At 35.6% G+C, this 20,144-nt stretch overlaps 1 protein-coding gene across 2 annotated transcripts in view; it reads right to left on the bottom strand.

The window, feature by feature from the left end:
• The window catches only part of LOC150102568 (golgin subfamily A member 5-like), a 358,953-nt gene that overhangs the window by 213,971 nt on the left and 124,838 nt on the right, over positions 1–20,144 (bottom strand). For both annotated transcript variants that reach the window (XM_090399729.1, XM_090399728.1), the window contains exons 6-7: positions 17,786–17,882; positions 2,136–2,242 (exon numbers count right to left, since the gene is read on the bottom strand). In XM_090399729.1, coding sequence (XP_090255855.1) covers positions 2,136–2,242; positions 17,786–17,882 — 204 coding nt within the window. The remainder of the gene's footprint in view (positions 1–2,135; positions 2,243–17,785; positions 17,883–20,144) is intronic.

Here is a 20,144-nt window from a genome sequence, read left to right as displayed (position 1 = left end):
CACATTCCTATTAGTTGGATCAATGAAGTGCTATCCATTCAGCTAATCCGGCCAGAAAATATTGGTGGAAAACTAGGCTAAATTCCAGTTCTTAAACTTCAAATGCCTAGAGTATTTTTAAGGGTAACATTTTAAATATTTCTCGCTGTTTGATAAACATTTTTAAAAATAGGGATATGTAAAAGGATGGGACACTCTCTTTTCTTAAAGGTTAATGCTCTTCCCTATTGCCTAGAAAACAGCTCCAAAGAAAACATATATACTATATATATATATATAACATACATAGTATATACTATAGCTGCACTAAAGATAAAACCACACACACAATCAACAGAATGAAATGAAATAAAACAAAACATTATCAGCCGACAAAAAATATACCAGGAAAAAATTGCAAAAATTACCCAATCCAAGGAATAACATTGAAACCAGACATCTATAAATGGGTGATATACAAAAAATCCTGATCATTACAAAAAGTACATATTAAGATTGCAAACAATACAAAATATTAAACCCTACAAGAGAAAACAAAAAATTCACTGTAGAAAAAAAAAACAATGTACACTAATTAGAGTACAGAAAAAAATATGAAAGAAATTAAGTAAATAAATTCCATACTCTCTATCAACCATATGGCAACAGTAAGAAGACGATAGTTCTAAGGGCTGTGGAAAGAAAAGGTAAAATTTTATGTTTATTGTGTAGTAATATAATTGATGGTTTTTAACTGTGCAGTAACTAATATCTGTGTTTTTCTTTGTTCACTGACCCAAAGCATGATATGGTGCTATCAATGCAATATGTATATGTAGAGAGATTGAATAAGAGAAGAGAGTGAGTATGGTTATGCAGGAAGCATGACACAAAAAAGCAAATGCAACTGACAGACAGCATGCAAGACAGTGCAAGACTGATCACATGCTAGACCACATATGAGATTGATGGTAAGAAAAAGAGTGAGACTAATGCTAAGGTAACATGCGAGATGGAGTAGAGAGAGAGAGAGAGAGAGAGAGAGAGAGAGAACAAATGATGGTAAGATAGCAAGTATAAATGGCTGATATTTCAGCCATTAAGTTAGTGACAATGAGACAAGAAATGAAATATGTGGAGTGAAATGAAGAAAACTACAGAATATACAAGAAGAATGAGCAAGAAAGGAATGAAAAATGGCTATGTGCAAGAGGTAATGAATTTTTCAGATTGAACCCATAAGCAGATTCAATTATTACACATGCACTATATATGATGATTGAAGTTTATTTTCCTGGGAGTAGAATGCACAGGGTGATTACACAATGGATATGCAGTGCAAGCAAGCAAAAGAATTGGTAGTTGTAGAAAGAATGAATGATTTTATTGGCAACAAGAAAAATGTGAGAACAGGTATCAGGAGACTGTTGAGAGGAGACAAAAGATAACAGCATGGTAGAAAAGGCAGTCAATGTGTTGCCCAATGTGATATGATAGTTATGAGTTGAGACAGTGGGAAAAGATCATGAACAATATACTAGCAGAGCCCTATGAGGAGAAAGCAGTGCAGTTTGTGAATGTATACAGGAAGATACTGAAGAGCTGGAGAGGATGTTGCTGGAAGGAAGAGTAATGAGTGTGGTAACTAGAACACCAGACAAAGCAACAGGTGATGTGGAAGAGCAGGAAAGGACAACCGAAGTTCCACTGTAATGGCTATCAAAGAGATTCATAGCCATTATTCAATATAGCCTAAACTTTGCTCCATCAAACCTCTGGGTATTTTATTTACTTCTTAAACTGAAGACACATCCAGATTATCTATTTTGAAAATGATGAACAAGTCAAAGCAGAAGTCAGAAATTTTTAGTACATAAAGAGTTTTACTATAATGGCTTTGAAAAACTTGCAAACAGAGTGAAAAAGTGTACTAAAAGGGAAGATGATGTTGAGAAATAGTGTATGAGAGACTTCAAACTATCTTTTTTGTTTTTCTCATTTTACTGGTATATCATTTTAGGATGTAGAGTTATTAACAATGTGGCATCAATTTCAAATACCTCTAATAAAGAGAGAGAGAATAAAAACTTATAATAATGTACTAAAATTGTAATGGAAAAACTTCTAAAAAAAACTTAAAGAATTTACCAGCATACCTGAAGGATACGTTGTGCTTTCTGCTTGTAAGCTACAAATTCATGTCTTGTAGACTCTAAAATTTCTTCTGAATTCTTTAATCGGTTAGTTAAATTTTTGTTTCTTGCTGTAAAACAAAGGTTCAAGTTCTGTCACTGTTAACTTTAATTTAATAGACAACAACTGGAACATACATTATGTAATAACATAATAATAATAATGCATAATAATAATATTATTATTAATTGACTATTTGGACTACAACACATAAATAATTATAAGCGTTCAAATTAATCCTATATTTCATCTCAGTCGTTGAGACATCATCGGAGGAAACAATATTAATAAAATGTGTGGGCAGACTTATGTGTTCATCGTACATGTTGTTTATTTTTTAACAGTATATATTAGAACACAGAAAATTAAGTTAATAATTAATTTATTAACTTATTGCTGATATTTCGCTGGTGTTATAACCAGCATCTTCAGAGCACAAAAACACAGTTTGTCACAATACGCGAGACTATAACAACATGGTGTAATCAACGGACTAGTTAAACAAAATTGTAGCAGCAACACAAAGACTAGAGTCCTGATTTTGGCGCCCTCTATCTGAAAAATAAATAAATAAATAAAATAAAATAAAATAAAATAAAAATTGCAGCTATCACATAAGACTAGAGTCCTAAACAGAGAAAAAAACTGATACTAGTTTTTTCTTAAGATGACTGTCTCCCAGATTTTAGGGAAATTTATGGGGTCCATCGAATGGGGAATATATGACCTGCCTCCAACAATAGCCAACAACATACGTTTAGATGTGGCCAACATCCTAATCAAGTCTAAGCCTCCCAAAAATAATATCCCGCATAAGGAAATCATTGCTGTAAAAGAGCTACAGAATAATAGCCAGATTATCATAACAAAAGTAGACAAAGGGAATGTAAATGTGGTGATGGACACAACAGAATATGAAAACAAAATGCACACATTGTTACAAGATCAGTCAACATACAAAATTATAGATCGCAATTCCACCAACACACAAAAGAATAAGGCACGTAAATTATTGAAAATAGTCACTGCCTGCCCCAAAGACAAAGTAAACAAACTCAAGCCCTTCCATGTTAAAACACTAAGTTTTAAAAGAGGTAAACCGTGAGTAGACATAACTATACATAAAAATATAACGGAAAAACTCACGTAGAAAAATTATTTAATGGTATAATTTTCGCCCGTGTGTCACAGGCATCTTCAGTACAATTAGGCACAAAAATTAAACATTAACTGACAATTCCAAAAAGCGCCACCTAAGTAGCTGGTGTAAGATAACTAAAAAGGTCAATAACTTTCCTAAAAAAAAAAAAAAAAAAAAAAAAAAAAAAAAAAAAAAAAAAAAAATTAATACAATAAAAAGTTAGGAAAGATTAGCTGATTTGTAAAGTACTATCTCCCATAAAGGGGACAGACGTAAGCCGTCGGATCTGTTTAAGTTAGGAGAATGAAGTAGAGTTTCACATGCTTCTTTATAAAGGCGTTCCATGAGAAACTGACTTTTGTGAAGAACTCTTGTCTTTTTCCAATGAACTCTGTGTCTAGTGAAGATGGCATGTTCTGCAAGTCCAGACTTTTCAGGTTTAAAGTATTCAATATAAGATTGGTGTTCTTCTAGCCGAATGGAGGCAGATCTTCCCGTTTGTCCGAAATAACATAATCCACAAGAGCACGGAATCTGGTAGACACCTGGATGATTGAGATGTGGAAGCTTGTCCTTTGGAGAAGCGAGAAAGGTGGAGATTTTTCTAAAAGGTCGAAAGGCAACAAAAATATTCAGTGGTTTTAAAATTTTTGCTATACGTTCACTGATGCCTTGTATATAAGGGATGGTAATGCGCGTTATTTCCTCTGTGTTTGAAGAGGGAGACATATTAAATCTACTCAAAGTTCTTTTAATGAAGCAATTCTTATAGCCATTAGATAGAAAGGAAGAAGTTATATATCGTATTTCTTTCTGTAAAAGATCGTCTGTAGAACAAAAGGAGTGGGCCCGATGAACCAGTGTTTTAATAGTTCCTGCCTTTTGACTGGGATGGTGATGAGATTCCGCATGGATATAATGGCCTGTATGAGTCTTCTTTCTATAAACTGAGAAATGTAGGTTACCATCTGGTTGGCGAAGAATTAGAAGATCTAAAAAGGCTAACTGCTTATTTGATTCTACTTCTAGGGTAAACTTGATCCTAGGATGAAATGCGTTTAACTTATTGAGAAATTGTTGAAGTTCATCAGAAGAGCCATTCCATACAGCAAAAATGTCATTGTAAACTTATTATCAGACATTGTAAACTTATTTGATTTTGTAATAAATTCTGGTTATTTTTCTTTTAAAAATAAGTTATATCAACAAATTGAAGGAACAGCAATGGGTAATCCTCTCTCTCCTGCTATCTCCAATTTCTTTATGGAACATTTTGAACAACGTATCTTTGACAATATTTCTCCCAGACCTACTCATTGGTTCAGATATGTCGATGACATTTTTGCTGTATGGAATGGCTCTTCTGATGAACTTCAACAATTTCTCAATAAGTTAAACGCATTTCATCCTAGGATCAAGTTTACCCTAGAAGTAGAATCAAATAAGCAGTTAGCCTTTTTAGATCTTCTAATTCTTCGCCAACCAGATGGTAACCTACATTTCTCAGTTTATAGAAAGAAGACTCATACAGGCCATTATATCCATGCGGAATCTCATCACCATCCCAGTCAAAAGGCAGGAACTATTAAAACACTGGTTCATCGGGCCCACTCCTTTTGTTCTACAGACGATCTTTTACAGAAAGAAATACGATATATAACTTCTTCCTTTCTATCTAATGGCTATAAGAATTGCTTCATTAAAAGAACTTTGAGTAGATTTAATATGTCTCCCTCTTCAAACACAGAGGAAATAACGCGCATTACCATCCCTTATATACAAGGCATCAGTGAACGTATAAGCAAAAATTTTAAAACCACTGAATATTTTTGTTGCCTTTCGACCTTTTAGAAAAATCTCCACCTTTCTCGCTTCTCCAAAGGACAAGCTTCCACATCTCAATCATCCAGGTGTCTACCAGATTCCGTGCTCTTGTGGATTATGTTATTTCGGACAAACGGGAAGATCTGCCTCCATTCGGCTAGAAGAACACCAATCTTATATTGAATACTTTAAACCTGAAAAGTCTGGACTTGCAGAACATGCCATCTTCACTAGACACAGAGTTCATTGGAAAAAGACAAGTTCTTCACAAAAGTCAGTTTCTCATGGAACGCCTTTATAAAGAAGCATGTGAAACTCTACTTCATTCTCCTAACTTAAACAGATCCGACGGCTTACGTCTGTCCCCTTTATGGGAGATAGTACTTTACAAATCAGCTAATCTTTCCTAACTTTTTATTGTATTAATTTTTTTTTTTTTTTTTTTTTTTTTTTTTTTTTTTTTTTTTTTTTAGGAAAGTTATTGACCTTTTTAGTTATCTTACACCAGCTACTTAGGTGGCGCTTTTTGGAATTGTCAGTTAATGTTTAATTTTTGTGCCTAATTGTACTGAAGATGCCTGTGACACACGGGCGAAAATTATACCATTAAATAATTTTTCTACGTGAGTTTTTCCGTTATATTTTTATGTATAGTTATGTTAAAACACCTAGGATTTATGGAGCACCAAAAATTCACAAACAAGGTACACCCTTACGCCCAATTGTGGACAGTATAAATAGTCCCACATACAAACTGGCTAGACATTCAGCTAAGCTACTAGCCACTCTCACAAACAATTCTCCCTCCTTTGTCAAAACTTCAGCCCACCTAAAAAGCATCTTACAACACCATACCCTAAAAAGCTCAGACTTAATGGTAATCTTTGATATCACCTCACTATTCACAAATGTACCACTAATAGAAACCCTCAATCTACTGAAGTCACACTTTCTCCTCCTTGATATATTTGAACTATTCAAATTCACAATACATGCAGGATATTTCACATGGAAAGGGAAAATATACAAACAAATAGATGGGACAGCCATGGGCTCCCACCCCCCAGCCAACTTTTACATAGAACACCTGGAAAAACTAGCAATCAATACAGCCCCTCTCAAACCAACACTTTGGCTATGCTATGTTGACATCTGCTTGCTATTTGGCCACATGGCCCAGAGACATTGGAAACATTCTTAGCACATTTAAATAGTCAACATCCAAAAATCCACTTTACGATAGAACTGGAAGCTAATAACTGTCTTCCCTTGCGGGATACACTTATCACGTCTTCCAGATGTTCCTTATCATTTTCAGTTTTTAGAAAACCCACACATACAGGGAGATATTTACACAAACAATCGTACCATCACCCTTCTCAACAATATGGCATTTTAAAAATGCTAACCCACAGAGCGAGAGCAATCTGTCAATGACAATGCTCTGGCTCACTTACGCCACACCTTCTTGGCCAATAGCTATAATCCCCATAAGATAAACAAAATACTAAATGCTCCTAAGGAACCCCTCCCACTATCCACCACAGAGAACTACAACAAAACAGTCACTATCCCATATATTAAAGGCACATCCGAAAAGATTTCCAGAATTCTTAATAAACATGAACTATGCACCACATTCAGACTGTGTGGCAAATTAGCAACCCTTATCCGCTCACCCAAGGACAGCATTCCCCCTTAATCACATCCAAGTGTCTACGAAGTACCTTGCTCATGTAAGCAAGCCTACTACGGTCAAACAGGAAGAACTGTGAACATCCGCATCAACGAACACAAAAGATACATCCGGCATTATCACTATGGCAAGTCGGGCTTAGCTGACCATGCTCTGGATATACCTGCACACAGGATCAACTGGAAGAACACAAAAGTACTACACAGAAGCTCTTACAAGTCGGAGATATTGTTCTTAGAGGAGATATTGTTCACAGAAGCACACTCCAAATCTCAACAGATATGGTTGTATAAATTTGCCTAAAATCTGGGAGACAGTCATCTCAAGAAAAAACTAGTATCGGTTATTTTCTCTGTTTAGGACTCTAGTCTTATGTGATAGCTGCAATTTTTTTTTTTTTTTTTTTTTCAGATAGAGGGCACCAAAATCAGGACACTAGTCTTTGTGTTGCTGCTACAATTTTGTTTAACTAGTCCATTGATTACACCGTGTTGTTATAGTCTCGGGTATTGTGACAAACTGTGTTTTTGTGCTCTGAAGATGCTGGTTATAACACCAGCGAAATATCAGCAATAAGTTAATTAATTATTTACTTATTTTTCTGTGTTCTAATATATACCGTTAAAAAATAAACAACAAATATTAATAAAAGTACAATCTCAGCACTGCATTCAAGCCTTATCTGAAGCAGGCTGTCCTTATCTGCTCTCCTAAGAATCCTCTACCTCCCCTCTCTGTTCCAGATGTTTACAAAGTCCTTGATCCTGGAACTTATCATACTATGGTCAAACTCAAAGATCTGCTAACAACCGACTAGAAAAACATAAATACATCTGCGACCATAAGTATGCTCAGCCAGGTCTAGCCAACTATGTACAGAAACAAATGAAACAAAACTACTATGCTTCACCACATCAAAAACAAATTAAAGTTTACAAAAATAACCTAATATTAATAAATATGGTTGTATTAAGCTTCCCAAGATTTGGGAAACTAATTCTTAGGCTCCCACAAAACAGCTAATGCACACCAACAGCACCCACAGAGAGTGCTCCTCATAGGACTTGAGACTTTCAGTCTAACTTTTCTACTTACTGTTTTGTGCAATTTTGTGTGTGTTTTTGCAATTTTAATACTATTTCCCTACCAATGTCTCAGCAATTGATATGAAAAATAGGGTTGATGAAATGTGTTCTTTAATTATTAATATGTGCTGTATTTATTCTATTAAACCTTATAATTATTTATTATTATTATTATTATTTCAGCTTGGCGTGCTTAAGAGTCATAACTGAGAGGAGACCTCCACATAGCCTTTAAAAGGAATGTGGAGAACCGGACCAGGCTTCTGACCTAATGTCCAATCCTGACCTTATCATCATGGTGCACCCTCTTAGTTCTCTACCTGGATACTGAACAAACAAGGATGGGCTGTCTATTTGGGATTTAGCTAACCAAATTGTATTCTTATTAGCTTAAACCAAAATATAAGATGATAATACAAAATGACAGAATTTCATGGTGGCTGGGGCATCACCCGGTTAAACAAGGTCCCCATTGTTTTCACCAGAACCAGGACAAACAGCAAAAAGTCAGCTACAGGAACAAATCTTAAAACACACCCCAACTCAACATCAACAGAATTCAAGATCAGTACTATCAACATAAGAAGACTGAATGGCAAAGAAATGGAGCTAGCTGAGGAATTAGATAAGTACCAGACTGGCATAATTCGGATGACTGAAACAAAACAGACAAAAACTGGTCGGTTCTCCACATATCCTTTAAAGGAACGTCGAGAACCGACCAAGGCTTCTGACCTAACGTCAAATCCTCACCTTCTCATGGTGCACCCTGTTAGGTCTCTCATGGTGCACCGTGTTAGGTCTCTACCTGGATAATGAACGAACAAGGATGGGTTGTCTATTTGGGATTTGGCTGGCCAAATCATATTCTTATTGGCTTAAACCAAAATATAAAATGATGATACAACATGACAGAATTTCATGCCAGCTGGGGCATCACTCAGTTAAACAAGGTCCCTGTTATTTTCACCAGGGAACCAGGGCAAACAGCAAAAAGTCAGCTACAGGAACAAATCTTAAAACACACCCCAACTCAACATCAACAGAATTCAAGATTAGTACTATCAACATAAGAAGCCTGAATGGCAAAGAAATGGAGCTAGCTGAGGAATTAGATAAGTACCAGACTGACATAATTGGGATGACTGAAACAAAACAGACAAAAACTGGTCGGTTCTCCACACAGCCTTTAAAGGAACATGGAGAACCGACCAGGGCTTCTGACCTAATGTCCAATCCTTAACTTCTCATGGTGCACCCTGTTAGGGCTCTACCTGGATACTGAACGAACAAGGATGGGCTATCTATTTGGGATTTAGCTGACCAAATCGTATTTTTATTGGCTTAAAACCAAAATATAAAATGATGGTACAACATGACAGAATTTCATGCTGGCTGGGGCATCACTCAGTTAAACAAGGTCCCCGTTATTTTCACCAGGGAACCAGGGCAAACAGCAAAAAGTCAGCTACAGGAACAAATCTTAAAACACACCCCAACTCAACATCAACAGAATTCAAGATTAGTACTATCAACATAAGAAGCCTGAATGGCAAAGAAATGGAGCTAGCTGAGGAATTAGATAAGTACCAGACTGACATAACTGGGATGACTGAAACAAAACAGACAAAAACTGGTGAGATCTTTCTAAGCAATAATACAAAATGTTATATTCAGGCAATAACAATCAGGTAAAAGGAGTAGCTATAGTATTCACATAATAGACTTACAATCAGATATTCAACTCAAAGAAAAATTTGATCACATCTCTTTGCTAGAATTTTATAAAACCTATCTTCCCAGAGAAAAATATCCTTCGCTTTACAATCACACTTTATTCATGTCACTTTTTGGTAGTACGTATATTTGTGAACAACTATTTTCAAGAATGAAGCATATGAAGAGTAAAGTTAGATAAAAAATTTCTGAAGAGAACCTTGAGAGCTCACTACAAACTGCAACCACTTCCATCGAACCAGGCACTGATTTCATGTAAACAAAGCCAAATATCTCACTAGTTTTGTGTTTATGCTGCCCTCTTTTTTTAAATGTTATAATAAAAAAATTTTAAAAGTAAGGAAAGTTTTGTTATTTACAGGGTGTTCGGGATAAATTTGACAGTTTCGTAAGGAAAAAGAAAATCTTCTTTGTATCTATTAAATTTAATGAATTGACAAAAAAACATTACAGGCAGAGTTAATTACAATACTATCAACAAGATTTACTCAAAATAACCACCATTAGCATCGATCACAGCTTCAATTCTGCTTCGGAACCTCGAACAAGCTGATGCTACAGTCTCCCTGGGAAGGGCCGCAAAAACTGTTTTAATTTTATCCATTAACTGGGCTTTTGTATTACTGGAAGTGCGATTGGTGTCTTTTTCAACTGCGCCCCATACAAAATAATCCATGGGGTTAAGGTCTGGGGAGTTTGGAGGCCAAACATTTGGACTGGTGAAGTCGTAGAAATTTTCAGACAACCATTTTTGACTTTTCCCAGAGGTGTGGCAAGGGGCCGAATCCTGCTGCCATACATACGGCCTACCATTGGCTACCCTTGTTATCCAGGGCTTGACTACAGTTAGCAACTCCACGAACAAAGCCCGAATTCCAATGCCAGGGTTCTTCAACACCTGTTCCTGCAGATTTGCGAGGAATTCTGCTGTACGAACGCAATCAGATCGTCTGCTAGGGATCTTTCTTCTTGCTACATCCTCGTAGTCACCATTGCAAGTCTCTAGTTCATGCCTGATTGTTTTTACTGTATTCAGGGAGCATTGGGCAGCAGTCGTAATATCCTTATTTTGATGGCGGGCACGAATCATCATGATACAAGTTATTCTCTTCCATGATTCAGGTGGGTTCCAGCTATCCATCCTTTCTGACATCTTGTATATGAATGAAGAAGGGTCCAAACTTTTAAATGAAGAGAAGTGTGTGTTAATACATGTAACTTACGGAAAAATATAATTAATTATAAATATGTCAAATTTATCCCGAACACCCTGTATATACATAAAACTATATTATACATTTTATATGCAGCCCGAGACAATTCCTCTTCGCTCAATGTGGCCCAGGCAAGCCAAAAGGTTGGACATTCATGGTTTAAAGAATGCAAGTCCCAGTACTAAGTGCTGTGGGACGCTACCCGTAATCTTCTGCCTCTTTGATAACGCTCCTCCATACACAACTCTCTGATACCTCTCAGTAACCAATCCCAAATCCAGTTCACTAACCTGACATCTAAACCCATGTGCTGCAACTTACATATCAGCTTATCATATGGTACCCTGTCAAATCATCATCGGTGGTCCTAACAGGTTTAACTACCTGCAACCTTCCAACTATTCTTGGACTTCACAACTGCAACCATGACTCGAGGATAAGGTGGTTAGCCATATACCTCCTGGTGTGTCCTATGTCTGTAGATGAGTGCATTCACGGGGCTGGTTTTCCTATTCTGGGGAACGAAAAACCCAAGTTTCCGGGTGGGGAAAAAACCCCATCTCTATGAGATTGGCTAGCTCGCCTTTCGTCGAAAGAGACCACCCTGTCATATGCCTTTGTAGAATAAAAAAAAAATGGCAGAATATGATTTTGCCTTTCCCTCATCAACCACTCTTGTCACTTTATTATAAAAGGCAATCATATTATTAAAACAACAGCACCCCTTAACAAATCCATACCGACTCTCACAGATAACATTATCCTCATCTGTTTAATGCTGTATATGATCTCTCACTAATTTCTCCAAAATCTTACAACTACTCATGAAATACAAACTGGTCTATGGTCTGAAACTTCCAGTCTGCTACCACCCTTATGCAATGGCACTATCTTACCCTTCTTTCACTCCTTGGGCACCTTTCCCCATGCTCAGACTTTCAATGAACAGCCACTGCAATGGATCTGTCATTTCTTTAGCACAATCGATCAAAACTCTTGGCGAAATTCTATCCACTCCGTTTGCTTTATTGACATCCAGAGTACTCAGTATTTGAAATATACAACCTCTTGCATTTCTAAACCTTGAACCTGCCCTATTGGGATATTGATATTTTACAAAAGTGTGATAGGGTGACTAGGGAGTAAGAGCACCAACCAACTTCACAAATGTTTATTTATGTTTGTAACTTTTCATTATTTTCTATGCACTTTTTAAGACACATATCCAGATGTTTTTTACTGAACTAATTCAGATGATGATTCAGGTGCTTTCAATTATATGACATCTGTGTATTTTGAAACTAACTCGTTTCCTGTGTAATAAAGAGATTTTAATGCTATTATTGTTTTACAATTATTTACACTATCATCGGATAGTGTAAGAATGTATGTGCATCTCTGAGTAATCATATTAACACAAACTTTGGAAATTAGCATGAAAATAATTCACACAATATTTTAAGTATAACACATCTTGCAAAGTGAATATATATATATATATATATATATATATACAGGGTGTTCGGGATAAATTTGACATATTTATAATTAATTATATTTTTCCGTAAGTTACATGTATTAACACACACTTCTCTTCATTTAAAAGTTTGGACCCTTCTTCATTCATATACAAGATGTCAGAAAGGATGGATAGCTGGAACCCACCTGAATCATGGAAGAGAATAACTTGTATCATGATGATTCGTGCCCGCCATCAAAATAAGGATATTACGACTGCTGCCCAATGCTCCCTGAATACAGTAAAAACAATCAGGCATGAACTAGAGACTTGCAATGGTGACTACGAGGATGTAGCAAGAAGAAAGATCCCTAGCAGACGATCTGATTGCGTTCGTACAGCAGAATTCCTCGCAAATCTGCAGGAACAGGTGTTGAAGAACCCTGGCATTGGAATTCGGGCTTTGTTCGTGGAGTTGCTAACTGTAGTCAAGCCCTGGATAACAAGGGTAGCCAATGGTAGGCCGTATGTATGGCAGCAGGATTCGGCCCCTTGCCACACCTCTGGGAAAAGTCAAAAATGGTTGTCTGAAAATTTCTACGACTTCACCAGTCCAAATGTTTGGCCTCCAAACTCCCCAGACCTTAACCCCATGGATTATTTTGTATGGGGTGCAGTTGAAAAAGACACCAATCGCACTTCCAGTAATACAAAAGCCCAGTTAATGGATAAAATTAAAACAGTTTTTGCGGCCCTTCCCAGGGAGACTGTAGCATCAGCTTGTTCGAGGTTCCGAAGCAGAATTGAAGCTGTGATCGATGCTAATGGTGGTTATTTTGAGTAAATCTTGTTGATAGTATTGTAATTAACTCTGCCTGTAATGTTTTTTTGTCAATTCATTAAATTTAATAGATACAAAGAAGATTTTCTTTTTCCTTACGAAACTGTCAAATTTATCCCGAACACCCTGTATATATATATTGGAAGCAATCAAAATGTTGACTCGGAATTTCCTAATAGAGGAAATTCCAGATAAACAGTTTTCTTCAAGTCAATAGATTAATGATCTCTTGAGAATAGATAGATCCTGAGATCAAAGAAAATCCTAAGGAAATATTTTCACTGTATGGCCATAGGAGGAGAAATGATTGTGGAAGAATGGCATTGTTGGATAAAAATGGGAATAAAGTGATGGGTTGGAGTTGTTCAATTAACAGTTTATTTGGGTATTTCATCCTGGAGACTTTTCCAGGATGAAATATATGAAATATCCAGGATGTCATATAATTGAAAGCAACTGAATCATCATCTGAATTAGCTCAGTAAAAAATATCTGGATATGTGTCTTAAAAAGTGCATAGAAAATAAGGAAAAGTTACAAATATAAATAAACAATTGTGAAGTTGGTGCTCTTACTCCCTAGTCACCCTATCGCACTTTTGTAAAATATCAATATCCCATCTACAGAAGCTGTAGATGGGATATTCTTAAAATCTTACCATTTTAAGAAATAAATAATATGAAGGAGCGCACCAATCAAGGATCAGAATATTAATTTCTCTTTATACAGAATAAAATTATTATAAAAAAAAAGCTAAATAAAATCTAATTGAATAAATAATACAGAAAGAAAGTATATTTTCTGAAATATATCTTGTTCTGCATTGGCTTTTCGTGTATTTGTATCATTACGGTTTCCTTGCGATGAATTTTCCCCGTGAAGAATATTCTCCGCAATGAATTATTCTCTCAAAGAATATTTTTCATGATGAACTTTTCTTTGAAGAATATTCTCTGCAATGAACTGTCAGCAATGAATATTCTGTGAAACATTTAATATGGTGTGTGTGGTGCTTAATAAATATAAACTCCATATTTAAACATATATTGTATTAGGTATAAGTTTAATTGGTATAATGGCATACCTCATACCATATATGGTATAAGCTCCATACATGCAGTATCCGGAGTCCTGAAAAATTATTAACTGGCATGAGAAATAACACAGAGAGTCAGGGAAACTAAGTTATGATGGCAGGAATAGCAAGAATTTGTATGTAAGACTGACAATATTATGTAACTGCGTTAATGATGGTAATGAGCATTATCATGGAAATGATTATGAGGAAAGAATAATTGCTGTTTGTCTGGTTTGAATCTATCAAGCATGGCCAAAGATGTCTGCATAAATATGGCACTAGATAAGAACAGAGATCTGCAGGTTGTTCTACTATGTCACGTCGACTACAGACATGAGTATACAAAAAACCATGCAGGTCACTTATGTCTGTCCATGACTGCTACGAGTATCAGAAACAAAGGAGTAAAGTTTATTGCCTTGGATAGTGTAAGAATGTATGTGCATCTCTGAGTAATCATATTAACACAAACTTTGGAAATTAGCATGAAAATAATTCACACAATATTTTTAGTATAACACATCTTGCAAAGTGAATATATATATATATATATATTGGAAGCAATCAAAATGTTGACTCAGATTGAAGGTATTAGTGAAACCAAGCTATCCGAAGTATACTAACTGGTATTGAGCGTAAAGGGTACAGTATTTTTAGGAAGATTAGACAAGATCAGAGAGGAGGAGGCATGCTTCTTATGATATCGGGTGACTTGAATCCAGTTAGTGTTGAGATCTATGACTGTAATAATACTAGTAATAGTATTTCATGTGGCAGTAAGTTTGAAGCCAGCTGCTGAGAGGTGGAATCTGACAAGATCAAATACATAGTGGGGTAAGTACAGACCTGGTGGATTGGTTATTAGTGATAAAGAAATGCATCACCTGAATAAAGACAAAGGGTCTAAAAAGAGTAATCATAATGGAGGACTTTAATTATCCAAATATTGATTGAGTAGCAGTAAAACCTAATGAGAAGAATGAAACTGAATTTATCATGCTGTTGTACAATTTTGTTGTATCATGTTGTACAGTTCTGCCTCTGGTTGTTGACAGTGATCATGCAGTACTCACTAGGGAATTGGCTAAGTTTATGGATATTCCATTCAGAAAAGGTTACATGCTGAACTACAAAGCAGGAAATTATAACCAACTGAGAAATATGGTAAGTTCTTTGCAATGGTATTGGTTGTTGGATGGGAAGAATCTGGACAGTGCATGAGAAGTATTTAAAAAATACTTATGGTTTAAGTATTTTTTTAAATCTTAAAAAATACTTAATACTTGGAACCATCAGGATGGTCCCAAGCATACATCACTTGGGACCATCCACGTGATGCAATATTAGAATGTGTCCTGAGATGGGAGTCAAATGGATGTGTAATATCTTATTAAGCAAGAGATTTGTAAGAAAAAGATGATGTGGAAGAAATACTATGTGCATAAAGATGATATCAGTTATGAAAATTATGAGGAGGAGACCAGAAGAGTCACAACTGTTGTATGGAAAACTAAATCTGAATATTAAAAGAAACTGGTTCTGCTATCTAAAAACAACCCAAAAGAATTCTATTGTTATGCTCCAAGTAAAAGAAAGAATCAATCTGAAAGCATAACTCTGCTGAAGGCAGATGGTGTGAGGATGACATACAGAACAGACTGATTTCTCTTGATGTACTAAATAGCACACTGACCTATCAAGAGGCAACAAAGAACTGTGGCTTTTCTTCATTTTCAAAAGATTGTCTAGGTTGAAGGGATCAAAATAACAGAATGGGACCAGTTTTGTTTTATAGCTACATATCAAGGCTATATCTATCATAAAAATTTCAAATTTTTATTTAGTTTGAAAGCCATTGTAACTTTTTTTCATTTTCAAATCAATCCTTTTTTAAATTTTTTTTATAAACTATTAGGAATTAGGAATTTTTTTTATAAACTATTAGGAATTAGGAAACTATGGTCTATTAGGAACTATTAGGATTTTTTTCATAATAGAAATACTTCAATCAAGATGATTTTGAGCATACATATTCCATTATATGTGCATATAAAACTCACATAAAATCAAAATTGTGGATTCAATCTAGGGACAACAGGAAGAATAGAAATGAGAAAAAAAAGAATGTAAAGAACATCTAAAGCAGGTGGCTGCCATATTGAAAAAAAAATACTTTGTCTGAAAATGCAAATAAGAAATCGAAACACACACACACACACACACACACACACTGAATATTAAAATGGCAATAAAAATGAGAACCTGGGCTATGTGGAAAAAAAAAAAAAAAAAAAAAAAAAAAGCTGCAATTAATTTTGAAATCCTCTGATATCATAATGATTCTGTGAATTTCAAAATATTACTAATAACGTTCAATGGACTAAACATTAGAGATATGGGTAATGGGAAGTTGACAATGGCATCCCCCTCCCTGCACAGAGAGAGAAATGTACCCAAACTGAATGCAGGTAAATAGGCAGTCATCGGGGCTTCCCAATAGTGTACAGGAATCGATGAACATGGGAAAATTTGGCAACCTAAGTGACTTTGATCATGGAGGTATTATTGGCACAACACAGATGGATTGTTCTATCGCACAAGTAGTAAGAACTATTGGGTTCTCGAGGGGAACCATATCAAGGATCTACCGTGAGTATACCATCAACAGACATACCAGTACCCAGAAAGCAAGTGGTGGCCAACCACACACTATAGATGACCAGGATCAAAGTAGACTGTCCAGGTTTGTACAGACCAACTGCTTCACAAATCACATCTAGTTTCAATGTTGGAGGTTCAGCATCAGCAAGCAACTGATATGGCATACCCTGCATACCATGGACTATGGAAGCTTACACCATAATCATTTATTGCCGTTGACAGCTTGTCATTGAGCGCTGTGCCTCACCTGGTGTCGGAACCATCAAAACTGCACCTCTTCAGAGTGGACCAGAGTTGTGTAATCTGATGAATCCCATTATCAATTGTACCAAGCCGGTAGGAGGGTGCAGGTATGGCATTAACAGCATGAGCCATGACCCCCACTGTACCAGGTCAGCTCTGTTCAAGAAGGTGGTGGTTCAGGATGGTTTGGAGGGCCTTCTCATCTGACATATTAAGTCCCTTGGTGTGTCCGGAGAGGGTCCTTAAATGCTTCATGCATCCTGCAGCCAATGATTTGTTTCAGCATGACAATGCACTGTCCCACTGGGTTGCAACCACCCAGGCATGACATGAGGAATGTTCATCTGACTTGGGACCATCCAGTGGCTCTTAAGATCCCCAGATTTAAATCCAATCAAATCTCTCTCTCTCTCTCTGGCATCTGGTGGAGTCAATGTCTTGGATAATAGAGGCTATTATTTGTGATAGAGGAGGACCAATGTGCTATTAGGTAGGTAGGTAGGTATCTCTAAGGTTTTGTCCATTGAGTGTATATGAAAAATACTCCTCAATTTAATTAGTACATATATTAATGATTACTCTTATATACTAAGGGCACTAATTATATATATATATATCTACCACAACTTATCACCTTTTTCATCTTCTAGATATTTTTCTATTTGGGTTGCTAAAGCAAAGTAATTCTGCTTTTCTTCTTCAAGCCTCTCTATTTTATGAATAGTCTCGATCTAAAACGTATAGTAATATACAAGAAAGATATCATTAGATTATAAAAAGAGCAAAAAATATTATCATTATTATAAGGGTATCTACAACAAGTTAGAAAGTCCACTATGGGAGACCCACGTAACCATTATTCCCACAATAACTAAAGCACCTCTCCTTAAACTCATTCACTTTCAGGACACTCACAACAACCTCTGGCAATCTATTCCAGTCATGGACCACTTTCCAAACAAAAAATCTAGTCTCCAGTTCTCTCTCTCTCTCAATAAAATATAATTTTTTGTCAACTATAATAAAATTATATATTGTACTTCTTGAGTTCTATAGAAAACCTTGTTGTATAATAGCATTATAAAGAGGGATAATCACCTTCTTATCTATACTTGTTAGATGTGTTCTTCAACATCCAAGGAATCCTTTGAGTTACTTTGCCCCAACATCTGCAAATATCTGCAAATATACCCCCAAATTCCAAGTCTCATTGATTATTTCCTGCAACATAGTACTATCAGTGTAATACACAGCATGTAAACTTTGCATCCCAAAATGCATAACCTTACATTATTCATCACCCACACAGCCAAATAAATTATTTAATTCCTAATTAAAAAAAAAAAACTTACATAAAAATTATTATTTAAATTAAGGGGATATTAAATCCCACATTATTTTAAAACCAAATAAGAAACTCAAAGATTGGAATCAGAGAGCTTCATGCCGAATATAGTATAGTAAACTATAAAAATATCGGTGATTACTAGCGTGAGCTAATGCCAGTAGTCCTAGTACGTAGTACAATACCAGGCAACTCACAGCAAAGGTGGTAAAGTTTGCTGGAAGTTGCCTGGTATAGTACTACGTACTAGGACTACTTGCATTAGCTCACGCTAGTAATCGCCAATATTTTTATAGTTTACTATACTATATTCGGCATGAAACTCTCTGATTCCAATCTTTGAGTTTCTTATTTGGTTTTAAAACAATGTGGGATTTAATATCACTTTAATTTAAATAATGTTTATATCGCCGAAATAAAGCCTATTGGCTCTTTATATTTAAGTAACTTAAAGGGTGCACCTGTTTGACAACACGTATAGCATCATCATCATCATCAAATTCCTGCCATGTACCCTCAAGGGGGGGGGGGGTGTACAGGATATGATAGTACTACATGAAAAAAATTACATCGTTACTAACTTCCTATCTATAATTTTCCTCCAAATCAGTCTGTTACTTGTCAAGACTCCAACATTATCAGATCATATATTTCTATCGTCTAAGGCACTTTGTACCATATCAATCCACCTATATCTTGGTCTAAGAGGAGAACACGGGTTCCATGATGCGTCTAAAGTGATAGATCAAGCCTTAATGATAGAAGGGGGATCCAGAATAAGCCTGAAGAGAAGATACGACTAAGTGCAATTGTGCCTATGAAAGAATTAATGAGAGTTGAAAATGTGAAGGAATGTTTTGGATAGACTGAATTCTTAAAATTGAAAGATGTCATTGATTGAAAACTTATTAGCATGAAGTGAATCTGCTTTTAGAATAATTGAAAAGATGTTAATGAAAGTTTAAGCTTATGATGTATTGTGTTGAAATGATCTAAAAGAATTGATAAGAGATAAGAAAATTATAGAAATTAGAATTGTAACGGTGTGAGAAGTTGGTTGCTAAGTGAGTGTTACATTTTTTTTGTGAAAGTTAAAATTGGAGATTTTATTAGTCAAAGCATGATAATTCCTAGATTGTAAATGGGCTGATAGTTATTTGATATATAGAATTAATTGTTTGATGAGTTACGTCTTTGATGTTTATAACATGCCTAAGAGTTGTCCCCTATGTGATGTTTTAATTTTGATGCTTAGCTTTGAGAGGAAATGATAGTAACATCATTTAAGCGTATACATTGTATTATTGTCTTAGTGTGAATAAATATGTTTGTTTTATTTATAAGAAGTGGCGTCTGATCTTTTTAGCAACAGCACTGTTCTCAAATAAAATCTGATCCTGTAAGCGGGAAAGAAATTAAACCCTGATACGAATTTTTAGTTAGGAGTTAGCCACGACTGTAATTAACTATATAGAGGTGCTTTACTGGAAGTATAAAAAAATTCTTATGCAAATTAGAGACTTTTAGTGGCGCAGTCTGGAATAATCAAATAAATTTCTAGAAATCTCAAGTATAAGTATAATATACTGAAAGTAGAGAAAGGCAATTAAGATTAACTGACTATATGTAACAGATAAGGATAAAGTAT

The sequence above is a fragment of the Typopeltis vanoorti genome, chromosome 10 (genome assembly GCF_054136105.1).
Source record: "Typopeltis vanoorti isolate ZY-2024b chromosome 10, IOZ_Tvanoo_1.0, whole genome shotgun sequence".
Taxonomy (NCBI): domain Eukaryota; kingdom Metazoa; phylum Arthropoda; class Arachnida; order Uropygi; family Thelyphonidae; genus Typopeltis; species Typopeltis vanoorti.
Note: the sequence above shows the minus strand (reverse complement) of the source record. Positions and strands in the feature narration are given on the sequence as shown.